The 21,080-nt window shown below is 41.4% G+C and overlaps 1 protein-coding gene across 1 annotated transcript in view; it reads left to right on the forward strand.

Annotated features, from left to right (window-relative positions):
- Window positions 1-4,592: 4,592 nt before the first annotated feature.
- The window catches only part of LOC136874464 (trypsin-3), a gene marked incomplete at its 5' end in the record, with an annotated part of 51,005 nt that continues 34,517 nt past the window's right edge, over window positions 4,593-21,080 (forward strand). Inside the window, 2 exon segments of the mRNA XM_068227730.1 lie at window positions 4,593-4,675; window positions 18,466-18,554. Of these exon segments, the coding sequence (XP_068083831.1) occupies window positions 4,593-4,675; window positions 18,466-18,554 (172 nt within the window).

The following is a 21,080-nucleotide window of genomic DNA, read 5'->3' on the forward strand; positions in this document are numbered from 1 at the left end:
GTGGTCAAATGAAGGTACCCGCACTCGTAGACCTGGCACAGGCCCAGCGCGACAGACAACTGTGAGAGAGGATCGCCGCATCGTTGGAATGGCCCGGATGGAACCCCATGCAACAGCAGCGCAAATTCGAGCAGCTGTGGCACCCCACGTTACACAGCAAACAGTTGGTAATCGCCTGCGTGCAGCTGGCTTACGAGCCCGTGTCCCTGCAGAAGGTGTTTCATTGACCCCACAACAGCGTCGTGTAAGGCTGCCCTGGTGTCGAGAAAGATCGATGTGGGTAGACGAATGGCATAGGGTCGTCTTTAGTGATGAATCGCGCTTCTGTCTTGCCCGCAGTGATTGCCGGAATCGTGTGCGCCGACGTACCGGGGAGAGGGCCGCTCAGATCTTATTGTCGAGAAGCACACAGGACCAACACCAAGCATTATGGTCTGGGGAGCTATTGGCTTTAATGTGAAATCACAATTAGTGCTTGTTGAGGGCAATATGACTGCTCGACAGTACGTTGATAGGATACTCAATCCAGTGTTTGTCCCTATGATGGCGAACATTGCTAATGGGATGTTTCAGCAAGACAATGTTCGGGTTCACAGTGTACGCATCTCCAGAGAAGCTCTCCACGACATCACAACCTTAGAATGGCCCGCCAGATCCCCCGACCTCAGTCCTATTGAGCATGTGTGGGACATGATGGGTCGACAACTGGCCAACCGTCCTCAGCCACCCAAAACTCTGGAACATCTGACCCGTGCAGTGCAGCAAGCATGTGCCACCATTCCTCAGGAAGCGATCCAGGGCCTTATTGACTCCATGCCTCGACGAATTCTTGAATGTATTGCAGCTCGTGGTGGGCACATCCTGTATTGATTGTTGTCCAAACTTGCGATCAGAGGGACCTGAAAGTGTAATCATCGAATCACAACCGAACACTCGTCCTGCATATTCAATTGCAGCAATGTACCACCACTCCTTCTGGGTGGTGCAATTTCCATTTTCTTCAGTGTAATAAATATTAAAGGCAGCCATTTAGGCTACATTTCTAGTAAAAGGAATAAACGCATATATTAGTAAACTGCGCTCGTAGCGTAACGGTTAATGTAATAAACTGCCGTCCTCGGGGTACCTAAGCAAGAACTAAGTAATATAATGATCAAAGAAGTGTGGACGGCTGAAATTAAATAAAAACAAATTATTCTTTATTTTCTAATCCGTTTACCGTCCATGGTCGGTTTTTCGATCGGACTCAGCGAGGAATCACACCTTTACCGCTTCAAGGACACTGTCCTGGAGCATGAGACTTTGGGTCGGAGGGATACAACTGGAGAGGAGAAGCAGTACCTTTCCCAGGCGGACTCACCTGCTATGCTGAACAGGGCCTTGTGAGGGAATGGGAAGGTTGGAAAGGATAGACAAGGAAGAGGGGAGGAAGCGGCCGTGGCCTTAAGTTAGGTATCATCCCGGCATTTTCCTGCAAGAGAAGTGGAAAACCACTTTGAGAACGGCTGAGTGGGAAATCCTTTTGGTTTCTCTTTGCTAGTTGATTTACGTCGCACCGACACAGATAGGCCTCATGGCAACGACGGGATAGAAAAGGGCTAGGAGTGGAAGGAAGTGGCCGTGGCTTTAAATAAGGTACTGCCCCAGCATTTGCCTGGTGTGAAAATGGAAACCACGCAAAACCATCTTCAGGGCTGCCGACAGTGGGGTTTGAACCCACTATCTCCCGGATGCAAGCTCACAGCTGCGCGCCCCTAACCGCACGGCCAACTCGCTTGGTTTCAAATAGGTGGGAATCGAACCGCCCTCTACTCAGTTGCCCTCCCGAGACTGTGTTGACCCCGTTCCAGGCCTGGTACCACTTTTCAAATTTCGTGGCTTGGCCGGAAATCGAACCTGGGCCCCCAGGGGTGGTAGCTAATCACACTAACCACTACACCACAGAGGCTGACATTCCTCTTTCTCTAGAGGAATATTTGCACCAATGTTTCCTCTTAAATTCCACCTTTAAGGTCTGCACACACCAACGTGGGACGCGGGAAGCGTAAGCGGGAGCGAAACCTACAATCCCGCGGTCGCTGCGAAGTTCATCCAATACATTACGTCCTTCATGGCTATCTGTTTGAGGAAGTTCGTTGCTTCCAGGTGTGAATGTAGCAGGCGGTGCGGATACTTTCTTTTTAGACATTCCAAAACATCCTGATCCATAGGTTGTATAAAACTTGTTACGTTAGGGGGCAAAAATCAAGCACGAATTCCATCACATACTAGTTCGTATTCATCTGGATGTGGCCCCGCGTTGCCCAGCAATAAAACTACTTTAATAGGCAGACTTGGTCTCGGTAGAGGGGACCCACAGTACGATGGCATGGCGGAAACGCGCAGGGAATGAAATGCTGTTGAGAAATCATTTTAAACTTACGAAAATAATTTTTTTTTTCATATATTGCTTTTTTTTTTAAATTCTCCTTTCGTTATCATGAAATTCCTTGTTTTGTTATAATTTCTTCCAATGTCTTGCTTTCATATAATTGTTTGTCGTTAGGTAATTTTTGTTTTCATTTAACGTCGTTCCCATAGTATTGTGAAAATATATATCCACCAGGATACCTCACAACTGAAATTGATTTGATAGTAATAATGATAATAATAATAATAATAATAATAATAATAATATATCTTACATTATCTGAGTCCGCCTCTGTGGTATAGTGGTTAGTGTGATTAGCTTCCACCCCAGAGGCCCGGATTCGATTCCCGGCTCTGCTACAAAATTTGAAAAGTTGTATGAGGGCTGGAACGGGGTCCACTAAGCCTTGGGAGGTCAACTGAGTAGAGGGGGGTTCGATTCCCTCCTCAGCCATCCTGGAAGTGGTTTTCCGTGGTTTCCCACTTCTCCTCCAGGCAAATACCGGAATGGTACCTAACTTAAGGCCACGCCCGCTTCCTTCCCTCTTCCTTGTCTATCCTTTCTAAAACTTCCCATCCCCTCCCCCCCCCCAACAAAGCCCCTGTTCAGCATAGCAGGTGAGGCCGCCTGGGCGAGGTACTGGTCATCCTCCCCAGTTGTATCCCCTGACCCAGAGTCTGAAGCTCCAGGACACTGCCCTCGAGGCGGTAGAGTTGGGATCCCTCGCTGAGTCCGAGGGAAAAACCGACCCTGGAGGGAAAACCGATTACGAACGAACGAACGAACGAACATGTATTTGAAAGTTTACGAACGAAGAAATGTGTGCAAAAAGAAGGTCACAAACAAACAGTGATAATTAAAGAATTGATACCAGGTATACTATTTCATCCCACAACATATCTTTCTTCCTTACATTCTTGTACTCTTCATTACTCATGTCGTAAAGCATTGGATGTTTCTTAACGCACTCTCACCAACAGTTCAGTCGCCATTGCTACTGTCAAAATGAATGCGGGACGCGGGAGAACGCTGCATGCAGCGAACTGAAAACGATTCGCAGCAATCCCGCCATGTAGGCGGGAGAGTGATGCACCGGTGTGAAGGTATCCATACCCCGCTGTACTCATAATAGTTCGCGACGGGATCGTTCCCGCTCCCACGTCCTGCGTTGGAGTGTGCACACCTCAATCTTCATGTTATGATCCTTCCTACTTTTAAAACACTCCATTCAAGCTTATTCCTCTACTAATGGCATCCATGCCATCTCTCCACTGATTGTGCGGAACGTACTGCTCAGTCGAGCAGTTCGTCTCCTTACTCCCAAGTCCTCACAGCCCGAAGTTTGCAACATTTTTACACTACTCCTTGTCGGAAACAAAGCAGAACAAATCGTGTTGCTTCCATTGAATCATTCAACATATGAGTGTAAAAATAATCGTATTTACATAAGTTGCGTTTATCTATTTCTGCATTTCAACTCCATTAGGCCAAAATATAATTGTGAACAGAATTTATCACATGAGAATGTCATTTTGCGCTATATTGTATATAAAACGTACACAAATACACTGAAAAATCATAGGTTTAATTGAATAATTTCAGAGTTATCGGCGAAATAGTTCATAGAAATGTAATTTGCGAGAAATAAGCAATAATTATACATTTGTTTTCATACCGACACATACTACACGCTGACTTGTTAGGTATAGGTTTCAGCACCTTACCTTTCAAATCATAACTCCAAACATATTGTAGGTATCAATTTAAAATACAGATATTTTCCATAATTATTTGAGTAGAAACCAAATTTATATATATATATTTAGTGGTCATAAGCTGTATCTTACTCCCTTAACGAAAATATCTTAGAATTAAATTTTAGACCTACCATAAACTACTATTTCACCAAGCATAAATAAAATTAACAGCCTGGATTATTTTGCCTCGTCCGCTGACCTTGAATAAATATTTTCTTCAATTTTTTTCAGTCATTTTCTTGTGATACGCGTACGAGTATAATTATAGACAGACAGCGAGATAGACATAATGGAATGTTTAAAATTGCATCTTATTGTAGACATAGTCAACACACAAATACCAATTTTTTAAAAATTCTGATCAAAACTCTTATTTTATTTACAGTGCATAGAATTTCTTTCTCAAATCAAATACCTAATTTCAGGAGCTTGGCTTCCTCATCGCCAGCATCCAGATGGCAGAATTGTTGGAGGGCGAGCAACCACTATCAGAGAACACCCTTACCAGGTAAGTAGAGTCAATGGTAATAAAAATGAGCGATAATCAAAGAATAAATTATAATACTGAATTTTTAGACGTGGTCATATGACTCCCAGCCGTCTGGAAGACCTCCTCCGGTATTTCCAGAATGGGATGTTTGATGAAGGCTGGGATACTCCCAACCAGCCCAAGGACATGTGATGAAGTGTCCTTTTATTGTGATTTTCGTTTGGTGTTTTCGTGGATTTTCTGGAAGGTGAAAGTAGGACCTTCGTATTCTGGCTACATTCCGAAGATACTAGAACTCATCACTAGGTATATAAAAGAAAGCTCGCCACTATCAAGGAGTGGTGTTGAAGTAGTGTTGAGTAGTTGAGTAGTCAAGTAAATTGATTAAGTTAGTTTGCGGTCTTGTCTGGAATAGAGCCAAGGGTACAGTAGTCGTGCGCTGTGATAGTAAACAGATGTGTGGAGCTGTTTGGATAGAGTTGCTGTGTGAAGTGACTGGTGCGTGTCAATCCAAGTGAAATGTGAGACCTGTCAATCACGATTACTGAAGGGTCGACCGTTCCAGGTAAATACAAGCCAGCCGGGGACTTTTATAATTGGCCACTAATTACTGATGTGTCGTCATTCATTATCAAGTATAATTGCGTGTGTACTGATAGTATAATTCTGGATATAATTTGTCCAGATTAGTCAGTGTTTTCCCGTAACAGATAGTTATTCACTCAACACCTTAATTCCCTTTTCGAAGCTAGTCGTTATTGAAATATCCAGTGCTATAATTTGTACCCTATTGAAATATACATCCGCACTGGTACAAATCAGATTATGATTTATTCTGTACACTTCAATTTTTGTCTCATAATTCATGTTTATCTTAGAGCAGATATACAAAATACTAATAAAATACCGACTTTCATTGGACTAACTTAAGCTACGATATCCCAATCGGAACATACACACACACACTTATACTTGACAATGACTGATAAAAGTTCTCTAATTAATGGCTATTTACACCAATCTCTTGACCTCACAGCAGGTCCTGCCTGGTACGGGTGATCCTTCCTTAATCTTGAATGAAGGGTCTCAATTTTCACTTGGTTTCACGCGCAACAGTCACTTCACACAGATGCTCCAATGTAGACAAGTTCGTATACATGAGCGTTGGATATCACGAGGCATGACTACTATACACTTGGCTCGACTTCAGACAAAACCGATGACTCAATTCACGCAACTGCTCCACAAACTCAACTACTCAACACAAATCACTCGGCAAGACAACAGCACAGTACAACTTAGCACAACCACTAAACAACGGCAACACTCCAGCACTACAACACTCCTCGACAACAACAATAACAACGACAGCAACAACTGTGCTAACACGACGACACTTTCAACACTTAATCCAGTTCCCCACGAGCCTGCTTTTATATACCTGCTGACGAAGTTGTAGTATCTTCAGGGTTCGTTTGGAATGGGAACGTTCTAGTTTCACCTTCCAGAAATTCCACGGAGACACCAGACGGAAAGCACCATACAAACCGTGGGCGTCATATGACCTCAGCCCGGCCTGGAGCTTCCAAGACTTCCTTCCAGAGAATACCAGAGAGGGGCTTCCAGAGGGCTGGTGGTCACATGAGCACGTAACAGCAGGTTTAGTTCAACTTTGTTGGTCTGTTCGTTTTGGTTTGTTTTGCTTTTTGTTTGTTTTCTGTTTTGTTTCGTTTCGATATTACGAAGAAACGGCTTAACAAAATTTCCCGATCCTCAGTATTTATGTTCAGTGATAACTGGGATGTGTCCGCCTCTGTGGTGTAGTGGTTAGCGTGATTAGCTGCCACCCCCGGAGGTCCGGGTTCGATTCCCGGCTCTGCCACGAAATTTGAAAAGTGGTACGAGGGCTGGAACTGGGTCCACTCAGCCTCGGGAGGTCAACTGAGTAGAGGTGGGTTCGATTTCCACCTCAGCCATCCCCGAAGTGGTTTTCCGTGGTTTCCCACTTCTGCTCCAGGCAAATGCCGACCGCTTCCTTCCCTCTTCCTTGCCTCCTTTCCCATCCAATCTTCCCATCCCTCCACAAGGCCCCTGTTCAGCATAGCAGGTGAGGCCGCCTGGGCGAGGTACTGGTCATCCTCCCCAGTTTTAACCAAAGTCTGAAACTCCAGGACACTGCCCTTGAGGCGGTAGAGGTGGGATCCCTCGTTGAGTCCGAGGGAAAATCCGACCCTGGAGGGTAAACAGATTAAGAATAAGAAGAAATAATTCAACATAAAATAAGTTAGACTTGAGCGAGATCGAAAGCAGTCCGAAGATATTAATGTAGAAAAGAAGAGGCACTACGAGCCTTGCTTTCTTGACTTGGAACACAAGTATATTATAATGTTAATGACTGGGAAGTGATTAGTACGCCCTTTTGGTCCGAGCGGAACAACCACAAATTTATCCGTGAATGTCAGGCTCCATGGCTAAGTGGTTAGCGTGCTGGCGTTTGGTCACAGAGGTCCCGGGTTCAATTCCCGGCAGGGTCGGGAATTTTAGCCATCATTGATTAACTTCGCTGGCACGGGGGCTGAGTGTATGTGTCGTCTTCATCGTCATTTCATCCTCATCATGGCGCGCAGGTCGCCTACGGGAGTCAAAACAAAAGACCTGCACCTGGGGAGCCGAACATGTCCTCGGACACTCCCGGCACTAAAAGCCATACGCCATTTTTAATCTGAAAAATAACCTTGGCATGGCTCACTGCATTTCGGAATTTAGCTAACAAAGTATGGCATTTTAAAATGCGCTCATTCCTATCTCTATCCGATAACTCGTTTATGTACGTCGGTCGAAAAGGTCCGAATTTAAGGTCTTTTTTAATGTAACCTCGCATTGTTGTACTCAGTATACCGAGTTCTGAGGCACGTTTACGAGTCGACTTCATAAGAGATTGTTCAATCTAAGCACAGACTCCAGAACATGTTTCTTCTCGTATCTTCTTCCTTCCACTCCGGAGCCTGTATTTAATCCTACCGGAGGCAAAAATCCCAATCGATAAGTGTTGCTTTTCACGGTGGAACCTTATTAAATCTTTCCTGAAGTGCACCCATAATCTGTCTCATTGTCTGCCCTGTGTGTTGCCGTTCGTGCACCCATACACTTGCCACTAACCGCTCTTCAATAGTGTAACACTTACCGCTCACATCTGCCATGGCTTCACACTAATACTCGACGGCAACAATATGTATTCCAACCGTTGTTTACGTTATTATGAGAGACTGGGAAATGAGCAATGAGAAGGAGGGTCACCGAATTTAGTTTTCTCTTCCCCCCGCTAGGATCGCATTTCTAAGTCACACGTTTTGAATATCTTCCTATGTTCAGCATGAATCTTGTAACAAGTGCTTGTGAAAATGTATAGCTAATTATGATACTTACGAAGAAACCACGTGTTCTGAATGTTGTTTATGATCCATGTTTGTTGTAGTGCAAATAATACGTCAATATGATTCTAATTTGTCTTGTTGGAAACTTGTTTACATCATTTTCTTGAGGTTATGAGTCGTCGTAGTATGGACCCACAGTCAACACGAATTTATACATATTTACAAAGGTGTTTTAAAGTGTTTGTGAGAATCTATAGTCAGTTTATACATGCGTAGAAGCTAATACTTAAAATACAGTCTTTGTAATGAGTCTCCAGTTCAGAGTCCCCATTTGAATCTCACATCACTGCCTAACTTAACTTAGCTTTAACACTTGTCTGTTCTAAGGTTTGCTGTGTGTAAAATAATATGACACCGGAATCTTGTAATGTGAGGAAAGAATTTTGAACAGAATGCAGAGCAATTTATTAGAAAGCTTGTCTTCAATACCATCAGCATCACTCTCTAGAGTGCATCAGTCATTCCAAGAAGCTTATCCAAATTCCTGTCATAGACCAGCCTCGATTTTATTGCTATCTTATCTATGATGAGAGATGCAACATTTTAAATATCGTACTGTGAAAATTTCATCTCTGCAATCAGACGAGCTCGTATCAAAGAAGTAATTCCTATCTCTCCTCTGGAATGGCCAATGTAAATGTTTAAAAAAATTTTGTGTGGTAGGTGGAAAATATGAAGATAACTTAGGAACCTGTAGCCCGTGGATGACCTGTTGGAGAATAATATGTAGACCCGTATATTATTTTCTCTGAATTTACACTTCTGTTTATAAAAAAATTGAATCTGATCAATCAATAAATTTGCTTTCAAATCACCTTGTTCGGCTCGTTCTGTAATTTTATTTAGTTGACTGTCAAGTCCATGCTGAATTTTTCATTTTTGAGTTGATATATCCTTCCTTGTAAAGCGGCAATAATATTTGTAAGTACTGTTTGTTTCCCACATTTTCTATTCTTTTCAGTTTCAAACCTATTTTAGTGCTGTATAGTTGACGTTTAATAGAACACTCTGTGCCGTGGCTTTATATAATGGATCCCTGATTATTACAGGTGGAGGGTCTTTCTCTTTGCTGGCTGCAGATGTGGCTAGTTCTACATGAAGTTCAATTTTCTTGTAGAGTTAAGGTTCGTTTCTCACTTCTGTAGCCTTCCTCTCATGTGGTCTTCCTGTACGTGATTGTGTTTGTTTGTGTCCGGGAAAACTTGAAATACAGATTGAATGTCATTCGAAAGGAGGACTTATAGTGCTTATAGTGCTGTGTTTGCACTAATCTAAGTCCTTGAAATGCCTACTGCAAACAGTGGAATACACACTAGGTTTCCACAGAGATCCCAGTCAATTTCCTTGACGAGAAATTGCCAAGAAATATTTAGTTTTAATTTCCTCGTTTTTCGGAAATCCGTGAAATGTAATATCACATCCTTTTGAGGTTCTTGATTTACAGTAACGAACACCACAGTACACCATGTTTTTAAAACAATCCGATGTTCGCAGTACGTAAATACGTCATTATAGTTCAGTTATTATGAGTTTCGACTTGACGTTTGAGCGCTGCCCTTTGGCGGAGGGTAAGTGAATTAATCAACAGCCAATCATAGGTAGCCGATCGCTCCGATAGAGCGCGTTAGATTCCAGTTGCGGTTAGCAGTGTTGTCGATCTGTTTACTGTAACCACGTGCTATCAGCTGTGTGTTGTATTGTGCTCAGTTCTTTTCGCGGTCTTTATGTGTGTGTTAGGTTGTTGTTCGTTTATATTTCGTAGTGTAGAGTTTATAAATCTATTGTTTAGTATTTTTAATAGTATAGCGCGTTATATTGTAGTGAATAGTGTGTAACAGGTGATCTATTTGATATAGTACCTTAGTTTAATATTTAATTCGGTAGGTTAATTTTAGGCCCGTGTGTGAATTTCGTGTTCTGTCATGTCGACGCCTACGTTTAAGGATGAAGCTCCCAAGAGAAGAAAGCTTTTTGGACGCGGTACTCCACTAAGGAGTCAGGCCCGGGAAATTGTTTGTAATGTTAGGGAGTCATTTGACAAAGCACCGACAATGGCGGCTAGAAAGAATGAGTTTATTAAGTGGTTGAAGGAGCACAATATTCTCTTGAAACAAAACAAGCCCCAGTGCCCAGTTTATGTGGTGGATAGCCAGAAGGAACGGGCATAAAGTAGTTCACCTTCCACTATACCATTGCCATTTTAACGCCACAGAACTGATTTGGGTCCAAGTGAAGGATTATATAGCTGAGAATAACCGACTCTTCACAGTTTCGGAAGTTAAAAGACTTATTTTCGAAGCCGTAGGCCGTATAAGTGCGGAGGACTGGAGCAACGTTGTGAGACACACGAAATCCGAAATGATTTAAGCTTGGGAGAAAGAAAGTCTCACAGACGATTATGTTGAAGACTTATCTCTTTAGGGTCAAAAAGAGTGAAACCTCAATAGACGATGACAATGCCGATAGTGACTCAAATGAGTGGCATATTCGCTTTGTAGGATTATTTCATTCGTTACGGGAAACAATCTAACAGCAACACGAGATCTACATGGTGAGTAGAAATTTAATGTTCTCACGTTTTATCTGTTCGAGCATTGACATTTTTTTTCTTGTAGTCTTATCCTAAATGTGTTTTGTATTATTGATCTTATGTGAAAAATGTATGTTGCTACAAAGAATAACTGATTATGGACGTATATTCCAGTATTTACATCTCTGTTCGTATTGTGTATCGTAAATCAGCTGTTTGTATTCGTAGCCATTTGGCACCACCGGCTGACTTCCGGCTAACTGTCAAGTCGAAACTGATAAAAACGGAACTATAATTTCAGTCATAAAATTATAATCACCCGCACTAGCACAAGAAAGCTCATAAGGTACAAAAATACGTCCTAATACGCTCTACAATGTTTAAATGAGTACTTCTTCCGCGAAATTTTGTGACTAAGAAGGGCGCACCTACCAGCAAAACGATGCTTTTCAAGAGTCCGAGCTGGTACCAGTTTCACGACCAGCGAGGTCTTGTACTTCCCAGCCTTGTATAATAACGTAAGCAACGATTCCAACACTTGATTCCAACAATTAATAAGAAGTAATATAGCTACCAACCTGCATAAATAACATAGCATAAACAACATTTGATACTAAACAGTTATGGGGGTACGAGGACTTCTCGCCCATCCTATATATACAAGCCAGTTATCTGTGCATTGTCATTAGTTTCTTTGTTCAATCCTTGTCCCGTTTCTCTACGGGGTCGGGTATGATGTGAGGTGAATAATTTTATATTTTAGAATTCTTTTTATAAAAATGTATATAATCCACTCGGCGTAAAGTGACAATTACATACGTGTAAGATTCGAGTACTGGTTTTATGTCGTTCAGGGAACAAATCACATGAATATAATTTTCAAATAAGAGTAATAATAATTTCGTGTGGCTATTTATAGCCGGTTGCAGCCTTTGTAAGGCAGAGCCTCCGATGAGGGTGGGCGGCACCTGCCATGTGTGGTAAAGGATAGTGTTATGTGTGGTGCATGAGTTTGAGGAATGTTGAGGACAGCACAAACACCCAGCCATTGGAATTAACCAATGAAAGTTAAAATGCCCGATCCGGCCGGGAATTGAACCCGGTACCCTCTGGAGCAAAGGCAAAACCATTTAGCCGCACTTCAAATCACATTTATTAAGATTATAAAAATGATTGTAACCACATAAAACCAGCTATAAGTATAACTCCTGCGTCAAAATTCTTCAGCTCACTTACTGCACATGTTTTCTGAATTTGTATACGTTTCATATTCCAATTTATTGTAAGAAGTTCACTGAATTCAGTCTACCAGTGATATTTATCACAGTAACTAAGGGTGCACTCTATCCATTAGTCAATATCATTTTCTGACCTGCTATGTTCAATAGATCGACTCGGAGTGGATTTCTTGCGCTTACTTTTCTCTCTTGTCGAGATTGTGAGTCCACTATTTCAAGGTTAGAAACCTATGAATTTTGTTCCAGATTGAAAGACAACTTTGAAACTTATTATTATTATTATTATTATTATTATTATTATTATTATTATTATTATTATTATTATTATTATTATTATTTACAAGCGAATGGACCACTAAGGATCACGCTACAACTTCATTTCTTTCTCTTCGTGTGGAGTTTTCTCTGTGTCCAATACTCCTCCATGCGTTCGCTGGCCTGCTTCCGTTGTTCATCTGTCCAGGCTCTTCCGGTCTTCCTAGTTCTTCCTGCGACTTGAACAACTTCCAAATTCTTCAGTGTGTTCCTAAACGTATTCCTTTCTAACAGCTGGTCTTCCAAGATGCTTAACCTTTCCATATCCTTCTTCGTTTCCCTAATCCATGCTGTAGTGGTCTTTTTTCTCCAGAAGTAATCAAACATCTGTTTGGTAAGTCTGTTTGCGTTCACTCTGTATAGATGTCCAAGAAAAGCCAGCCTCCTTTTCTTCATGGTCTCTGAGATTCTTTCCACCTTCTGGTAAACTTCTTTGTTACTCCGAAGTTTCCATCCGCTTTCAGTTTGGACAGCTCCCATAATTTTTCTGAGTATTCTTCTTTCCAGGATCTCTAGCTTCTCCAGCTTGTAGTTCATGGACAGGCATTCACTGGCATACAGGCATTCTGTTTTGACCACGGTGTTGTAATGTTTTAATTTGGAATTCCAAGATAAGCACTTCTTATTGTAGTTATCAAGCCATATGCTCTCTCCATTTTTGAGATCCGATCTTCCACTGCAGCTTTTTCTAGTCCATTCTCCTGTATCGTCTCACCAAGGTACTTGAACTTCTTGACCCTTTCTATCCGTCCTATCTCTGTTTCCAAGAATTTTGGTCCATCTTTGATGTTCGTCATGAATTTGGTCTTTTCTACTGAGATCCTCAGTCCTGTTTGGCTGGCGATCTTTCCAAGAGGTTAATCTGGATGGTTGCGACCTCTGGACTTTCTGATAGTATAGCAAAGTCGTCAGCAAAAGCCAAGTTGTTATTATTATTATTATTATTATTATTATTATTATTATTATTATTATTATTATTATTATTATTATTATTCCTTCGTTTCACCCTCTTCGGGGTACGTTGAATCAATAATTTCTCGGTGTGTTGTTCTTTCCTTAGGGCCGAGTATTTCTTCATTCATTCTGATCTTCTCCTCTCGTCTTCCGAGTTAATAAGTTTGTCTTTTAATGTAGATTTGTCTTGGAACCTTATATTTTCGTCTTTATTTATTACTTTACTTTAACTGTTTGATCCAACAGTGAATTTTCTGTAATATTTAATTCTAGTAGATCTTCTACAATTTCTTTAAAACAGTTGAGTTTTGTTTCGCGGTTACGGAAGAAATCAAAGATTTGTTTGGTTAATCTATTAGACTTCATTCTGAGAAGATGATCGTAAAAAATGTATCCTTCTTTTTCGCATAGTATTTGAGAGTTTTCCAGTTTTCTTGCAGTTTCTTAATCTTGATGTATATTACCTTTTTATCTTGAAAATTTGGTCCTATGACCTTTCTGAAAATTTTCCTTTCTTTTAGCTCAAGTTTCTCCATCTGGCCTTTGAAAATAGAGTTTAGTGTTTCTGCTGCTTATAGAGCTTCTGGTTTAATCACGGTTTTAAAATGTTTAATTTTGGAACCCCATGAAAGGGATTTCTTGTTGTATGTATCTTTTGTTAATTGGAATGCCAATTCAAGTTTATGTTTCCTGTATTCTATTGCTTCGCAGTCCACAGCATTCCAACTAATCCATTCTCCGAGATATTTGAATTATTTTACTATTTCAATCTTTTGTTCTTGGACTTTGAGGTATTCATGTGGGTGTTTGTTGTTTGTCATGATTTTATTATTCTTCTTCTTCTTTCTTCGTTTCGGCCTGCTGTGGACCACGTTATTTCAACCGTTTGCATCCTTGAGCTTTAATTCTTCCCCAGTACTCACGCATTCTCGTTCTGTGAGCCTCCTTCCTTTCATCAGTCCACTTCTTGCCTGTTTTCAACTTTGGCCTTTCTTGGAACCTCTTGTATCCCTGGAGCTTTTTCTGGAGAGGAGCACGTTTCTGGATGTCTTCGAGTGTGATTCCTATTTCTTGAAGGTCTTTTTCAACTTCGATAAACCAGGGTCCCTTGGTTTTCTTGTTAAGAAAGTAGGAAAAGATCCTATTGGTTTGTCTCTGTGTGCTCATGCGTGCTATATGGCCATAAAAATTAATCCTCCTTTTCCGAATCGTGTCCGTTATCCTCTCCATATGTTGGTACAGATCGCTGTTGTGTCGTCTCCTGTACTCACCATTTTCTTTGATTGGTCCAAGAATCTTTCTCAGGATTTTTCTTTCTTTAGCTTCTAGCTTCTCCATCAGACCTTTTCTGTTCATTGCAAGGCATTCTGCTGCGTACAGTGCTTCCGGGCGTACAACCGAACAATAATGCCTAAGCTTGGCGTTGATGGACACTGATCATTTGTTGTAGACATTCCTAGACAGCTGATATGCCACCTCCATCTTGTTGATTCTGCACATGATTGCTTCTTTCTCAGAGTTGTTAGGTACTATCCACTCGCCTAAGTACTTAAACTTTTCCACCTGCTTGATTTTTCCCTGTTCCACAATGAGCTCTCTGGGGGCTGGCTTGATGTTGGTTATAAACTCTGTTTTTTGGAAAGAGATTTGGAGGCCAGCTTTTGCTGCTTGGATTCTCAGTTGGTTAATTTGCTTTTCAGCAGTATCTAGGGAATCAGAAAAGATCGCTAGGTCATCTGCAAAAGCTAGGCAGTCTATGATAAGATCATCTTTCTTATATCCTATTCTAAGGCCATTCTCAACCTCTTCCTTGCACATCTCCTTGCGCCATTCCCGAATGATTTTCTCCAGAGCGCAGTTGAAGAGAAGCGGTGATAGTCAATCCCCTTGCCTAACACCAGTCTTGATTTCAAAGACGTTCGAAATTTCTCCCCTGAATTTCACCCTGGACGTAGTGCTGGTTAAGGTCTGTTGAATGATAGCTCTCGTTTTGTTGTCTAAGCCCATTTCCTTCAGAATGCGGAGGAGTGTGTGTCGGTCTATGGAGTCGTAGGCTTTTTGGAAGTCAACAAAAGTAACTACAAAATTCTTATTCCTGGATTTTAGGTACGACAGGACAGACTTAAGGTTCATGATCTGCTCGGCACAAGATCGTCCTTTTCAAAAGCCTCCTTGGTATTCACCCAACTGTGAATCAAGTTGCTCTTCTGCCCGAGTTTGAAGGGCTTTGGAGAGAATTTTGTATGTTACTGCGAGAAGGGAGATGCCGCGATAGTTGTTTACATCTGTTTTGTCACCTTTCTTATGTAGGGGATGAATCAGGGCTGCTGTCCAATCATTTGGGATCTTCTCTGTTTCCCAGATCTCGCGAATGATCTCAGTTAGTTTATCGATCGCCTTTTCACCTGCAGCCTTCCAGAGTTCAGCAATTATCGCATCTTCTCCAGGTGCTTTGTTGTTCTTTAATGATGTAATTATCTGTTTGATTTCCTCTTTTGTGGGGGGAGAAGAGTCTGGGTTGGGATGTCTGGATTCTTCAAAGGTGAATTCTGATTCTGGTTCTTCGCAGTTAAGAAGAGATTCAAAATATTTAGCCAAGATTTGGCAGTTATCCTTGTCGTTGTAGGCAACTTCTCCATTTTGATCTCGGAAGTGTAGACTTGGTGGGGTGTACTTGGTGAGGTTGTGTTTGAAGGTTCTATAGAAATCCCTAGTATTATTCTTATTGAAGTCCTGCTCGATCTGTGTCAGTTGGTTTTTGTCAAATGTCCGCTTTACTTGGCGGATCACTTTCGCTGCATGTTTTCTAGCCTCCAGAAAGTCTTCATATCTTTCTGGATTCTTCAGGGAATTCCATCTTTGCCAAGCGATTTGTCTTTGTGTTATGGCTTCATCACATTCTTGAGTCCACCACGGATTCTTCTTTGGTTTCTTTAGCAATACTGTCTCCTTAGCCGTTTCAACAATGGCATTTTTGAGTTGTTCCCAATTTTCTGTGTCCAAAGACTGAAGTTTCTGAGTGAATTTTTCGCTGGTTTTCAGCTTTTCTGTATCAAATTTGCTAGTTTTCTTTATCTTAACTCTTTTGGTGTTTCTTGGATGAAGCTTAATTTTGATCTTGGATAGATAGTGGTCTGAGTCAAGGTTAGCACTTCTCAGGACTTTAACATTTTGTATCTCTTGTGTTGCTTTTCGTGCAATGGCAACATGATCTATTTGAAATTCTCCCAAGTGAGGATTTGGTGATATCCATGTCTTTTGTTTTCTTGGTAGATGTTTGAAGGCTGTTGACTTAAGAACAAGATTGAATGCCTTACAAAGCTCTATAAGCCTTTCCCCATTTCGGTTGGTTCTTCTGTGGGCTGGATAGTTTCCAACGATATTTTGGAATTTCCTTTCTTTGCCAATCTGGGCATTGAAGTCTCCAAGCAAAATGATTGTGTGTTTGTCAGGAATTTTTGATATAACATCTTCCAGGTCCTCCCAGAATTTGTCTGTTCCTTCTGGGTCTTTCTTGTTTGCCTGGTTAATTGGTGCATGTACGTTCACAAGCGTGTGTACGTTGTTCATACTCCGAAAGCTAAGCATCGAGACCCTGCTGTTAGGAGAGCTGAAATCGGTGACTGAATCAATAATTTTCCTGCTGACAATAAATCCTGTGCCGAGGTGTGGAACAGTTTTCATCACACGTTTGCCAGTTTTCCCTTTGAAGATTCTATAACCTTGTGATTCAAACGCATGTTCATCAGTAAACCTTAACTCTTGAATTGCTGTAATTAGGATTTCATGATGGGAGAGGACATCCGTAAGATGTTTGAGTTTACCAACTTTCAAGAGGGAGTTGGCATTGAAGGTAGCAAAAAAATTTCGTTGTTTGTGGCTGATTTTGTTCCTAGGAGTCTCCGATACCTCCTTGCATGTAGGTGCAGGCTCCCCAGAATCCGAAGGCCTGCTTGCGTCCCTCAAGGCGACGGTGGATTACTTTATTATTATTACAGAATTTAGTCTGAAAGCCTCTGTGAATAAACTAAATGATTACATAGCCTCGTTTAGTCCCATCGCCTAATTTCCCCTCTGCCTCTCTTACCATCCATCGCTGCAACTATTATTCTCCTAGGTAGGCTATTCTTTATCATTCACCTCATATGACCCTTAATACTTCAATCCTCAACATACCATCTACGCCTCATTATAGCACTGGCATATTTTTTTGCGTTTTCGCTACTTAATACGCACAACTCCGTCAACTGATTTCATTCCTAACTTAGTCCTTGTCAGCTCAATACAAATACCCTCTGACACTGGCAGTATTCTCCCTAGGACCTTTTCAATGGGCGCACCGCTTTGCCGTTTTTTTAAGACCGTCCGGCTAACATAACCTACATATGTGCTAGTTGCATAATATTAATACATATTTGAGTCATTGGGTGCTCTAAATTAAAATATAAATACTGTAAATCTGTGTATTTAAATGCTAAATCTTCATTATTGTCAGCATAATTGCATCAATTACACAGGAATTTAAATATGTATCTTTGCTATCACCTAGTGTCGTGATTCAAACCTCACTGATGGCATCCCTGAAGACGGTTTTCCGTGGTAAATCTTCTTTATTGTAAGCATAATTGCATCAATTACACAGGAGTTTAAATATTCAGCTTGACTATCACATAGTGTCGTAGTGTGGTTTACCATTTTCACACCAGGCAAATGCTGGAGACTGTACCTTTAATTAAGGCAACGGCCGCATGGGAGCGTGCTCACTCCATTCCGCTGAACGTCACAATACCGTATGGCACTCCACAGTAACCGAGTGGTAAGCCCCGGTGTTACATGATTATGAACGATGAGTAGAACACTAGAAGTTCAAAATTCCCTGTTATGTTATAAGTGATAACACTACAATAGTGAAATTTTGCAGTTAACGTTTTGGTATTACTGTTAATTTCCTGAGGTGAATATATTGAAATGTTATCATATTCATTTTTTACGTAGTATTACCGACCCGGCTACTCATTCCTGACACCCGGCTGATGAACATTCCTGGGGAGAAAACTGCACTGGTCCCATGAGTTTGTACCAGCAATCATTATCACTACTTTAATGTTTGTTATTTAAAGTTTATGAATAAGATATCTTGAAGCTACCCAGGATAATTTCGATGGAGAGCCGGCTTCCTTCTTACAGAATACTGATGATCGCAGATACAAGCTCACAACATTAGCTTTACTGTATCTTGATTCATTTTCACTTAGTATTAAATTTGGGTCAAGTGTGTAGAATGTAGATTTACCTTGTCGAGGAGGTTATCTCTGAGCAGATATTCTTGTGTTTCAGTTGTCCTTTCAGGTTGACGGTAAACATTCCTGTGGTGCCTCTGTTATTGATGCTCAGTGGGCCCTGACAGCTGCCCATTGTGTTTATGTGTAAGTACAATGTGAATGCCACTTATTTCTTTCTTACACAGTGCAGTTTTAGAGGCACAAATTGTTTACCAGTAAAGGGTTTGTCTCATAAGGCAAGACCATTAAAATTCAGTGTGAATTACCTAGAACATGACACGTTTTGATGGTGGCTGTACCATGTGACCTAATTAAGATTTACGATTGGAAAATGTTAACCCTATAATTAGTTGGAACGCATTTTATATAAAAGGAATGAGCCATTTTTAATATTTTTGAGATAAATCTGAAAGCTTGAAACGTATTCAAAACGGCGATACCTGGGCTGTGAGTACTTCAACCAACGACCAAATTGTGTTGTCGTTTACTTTCATTTAAACAAAACCAAGAGATCTTAGTAACGGCAGTGTGCGAAAGCACGTTCTTCTTCATGTCTCAAGGAGTTTGAAAGATATAAATTATGAGGGAACAGAAAATCGCACTTATGATAAGTACATTGCCTGATGATCTACATACTCTGTGATGTGACACTGAAGTATCTCATTTGAGGTTATTTCTTAAATGATTTTGGTTTTGGTGATATGGAATCTGTCTCTTCAAGGATTACGTTAAAGATGTCACAAAGAAAGCAAATGTATTGTGTCACAAACGCAGAAAGTGACTTGCTTGAGGAAATGGAAAATGTGATCTTCACAGTTTGCAATTAAGTCTAAGTCGGCGACAGAGGCCAAACAGTTTCCTACTTTTTCCATTCAACTGAGACCCATCCCTGCCGTTTTATACTTCTCAGTAAATGATCCATTACAGTCTTACCTAACCCCTGTAACTACTGTACTTTGAACCAAGAACTCATTGTACATTCATATCTTAATGCACACCGATTTTCAACATACATGCCTTGGACTTCCTCTAACAACCTACCCCTAACCCTACATTTCTTCATGTATATCTTCCCTTGGTACTCGTCATATGCCGTCTGTAGATCTACGAAACTTAAGTGTGTTTAGTTTCCAATTACTTGACGCTTACTGAAAATTCGTCCTGACAGCCATTATGTGGTTTGAAAGCACATTGGTTTTTATCTAACGTACTCCCCACCATTGATTTCACAAACCTTTACAAAATACCTGTGATCACCTTGTTTGTTATAGTGATCAATGAAATACCTCGATAGTTGTTGAAATCCGTCCTGTTCCCTTGCTTATAGGTAGGTGAGTAATAAATTACAAGATTGTGCGCAACTGTAAAAGGACGTCGACAATATTGTGAGATGGACAGCAGGCAAAGCTGGCCATACACGGAAAGGAATTTTGACAGGCGAGGCCTTTTGTGACGCGTTACGACAGGCTAGGACTGCTCGTTAGTGAGCGAGATCAGTTCGAGGCGTTATGTGCTACAGGCGAGACCTGTTGTCAGCGCCTCAACGGAAAGACCTCGCCTCACAGATCAAGCCTCATGTGATGAAAGCATGGAGTGGGCAAAGGCATTGCTAGAGAAATGTATTGAAATGTACAAAGAGCGGCCGTGTCTCTGACAATTAAAACGTGAGGTGTCGCAATCAAGCGTTCTTCAGTATCCTCCTTTCTTCAGCTTAGAAGCTACAATATCCACAGTAAATACGCTTTCAACTAGACTGTTCTCCAGTAATAGCTACGCAAAACAAGTCATTCTTTACTAGTGGCTTTACGTCGTACCGACACGGGTAGGTCTTATGGCGACGATGGGATAGGGAAGGGCTAGGAGTTGGAAGGAAGCGGTCATGGTCTTAATTAGGGTACAGCCCCAGCATTTGCCTGATGTGAAAATTGGAAACCACGGAAAACCATCTTGAGGGCTGCCGACAGTGGAATTCGAATCCACGATCTCCCGGATGCAAGCTCACAGCCGCGTGCCCTTGACCGCACGGCCAACTCGCCCGGTACATGCTTACCTAATAACATATCATAATCGCTGTGGTGCATTCGCAAATAATGCTTGTAATCGTCCGGTTCATTTTCTCTCAGGTGTTGTATCAGCCTCATGTAACTAAAGCTGTCTAGCTCTCCTATTCATGATTTCATACACTTCGATCGATTTGCATAATTTAACATATAGCAAAATGCACATTCCAACAACCGCAACAGCATTTTTTTTCCTCTGGACACTGTCTGCTTCGATGTCCATCGCACAGTTCTAAGTATGGCAGACCCGACCGGCAAAGATTTCAAACTAATTTGAAAGGCCAGCAGATGAGGTTTGGCCTGCCGAGAACAAAGGGATCATTCCATTAACGGGAAGGTCTGGAATGTTGACAGATTATGTTGCACAACACGACAGGCTTGGTGTCACAGTTGATGGCGAGCAGCAGGCCGAGTCTCTGAAGATCACGCCTGGCAGGCGGTCTGTCGGATCTGGCCCCAAAGGCGAGGCTTGCGAAAAAATCTGTCCGTGTATGGCCAGTTAATGGTATGATGATAAACGGCTTTAAAAGTCAGGTTGTGAGTTTCACTAATAGGAAAAGTACTCTTTGATTTAATTACTGTGTTAATTGGGTGAAAGTTCCTTATGAGG

The sequence above is a fragment of the Anabrus simplex genome, chromosome 5 (assembly GCF_040414725.1).
Source record: "Anabrus simplex isolate iqAnaSimp1 chromosome 5, ASM4041472v1, whole genome shotgun sequence".
In the NCBI taxonomy this organism is placed as follows: Eukaryota; Metazoa; Arthropoda; class Insecta; order Orthoptera; family Tettigoniidae; genus Anabrus; species Anabrus simplex.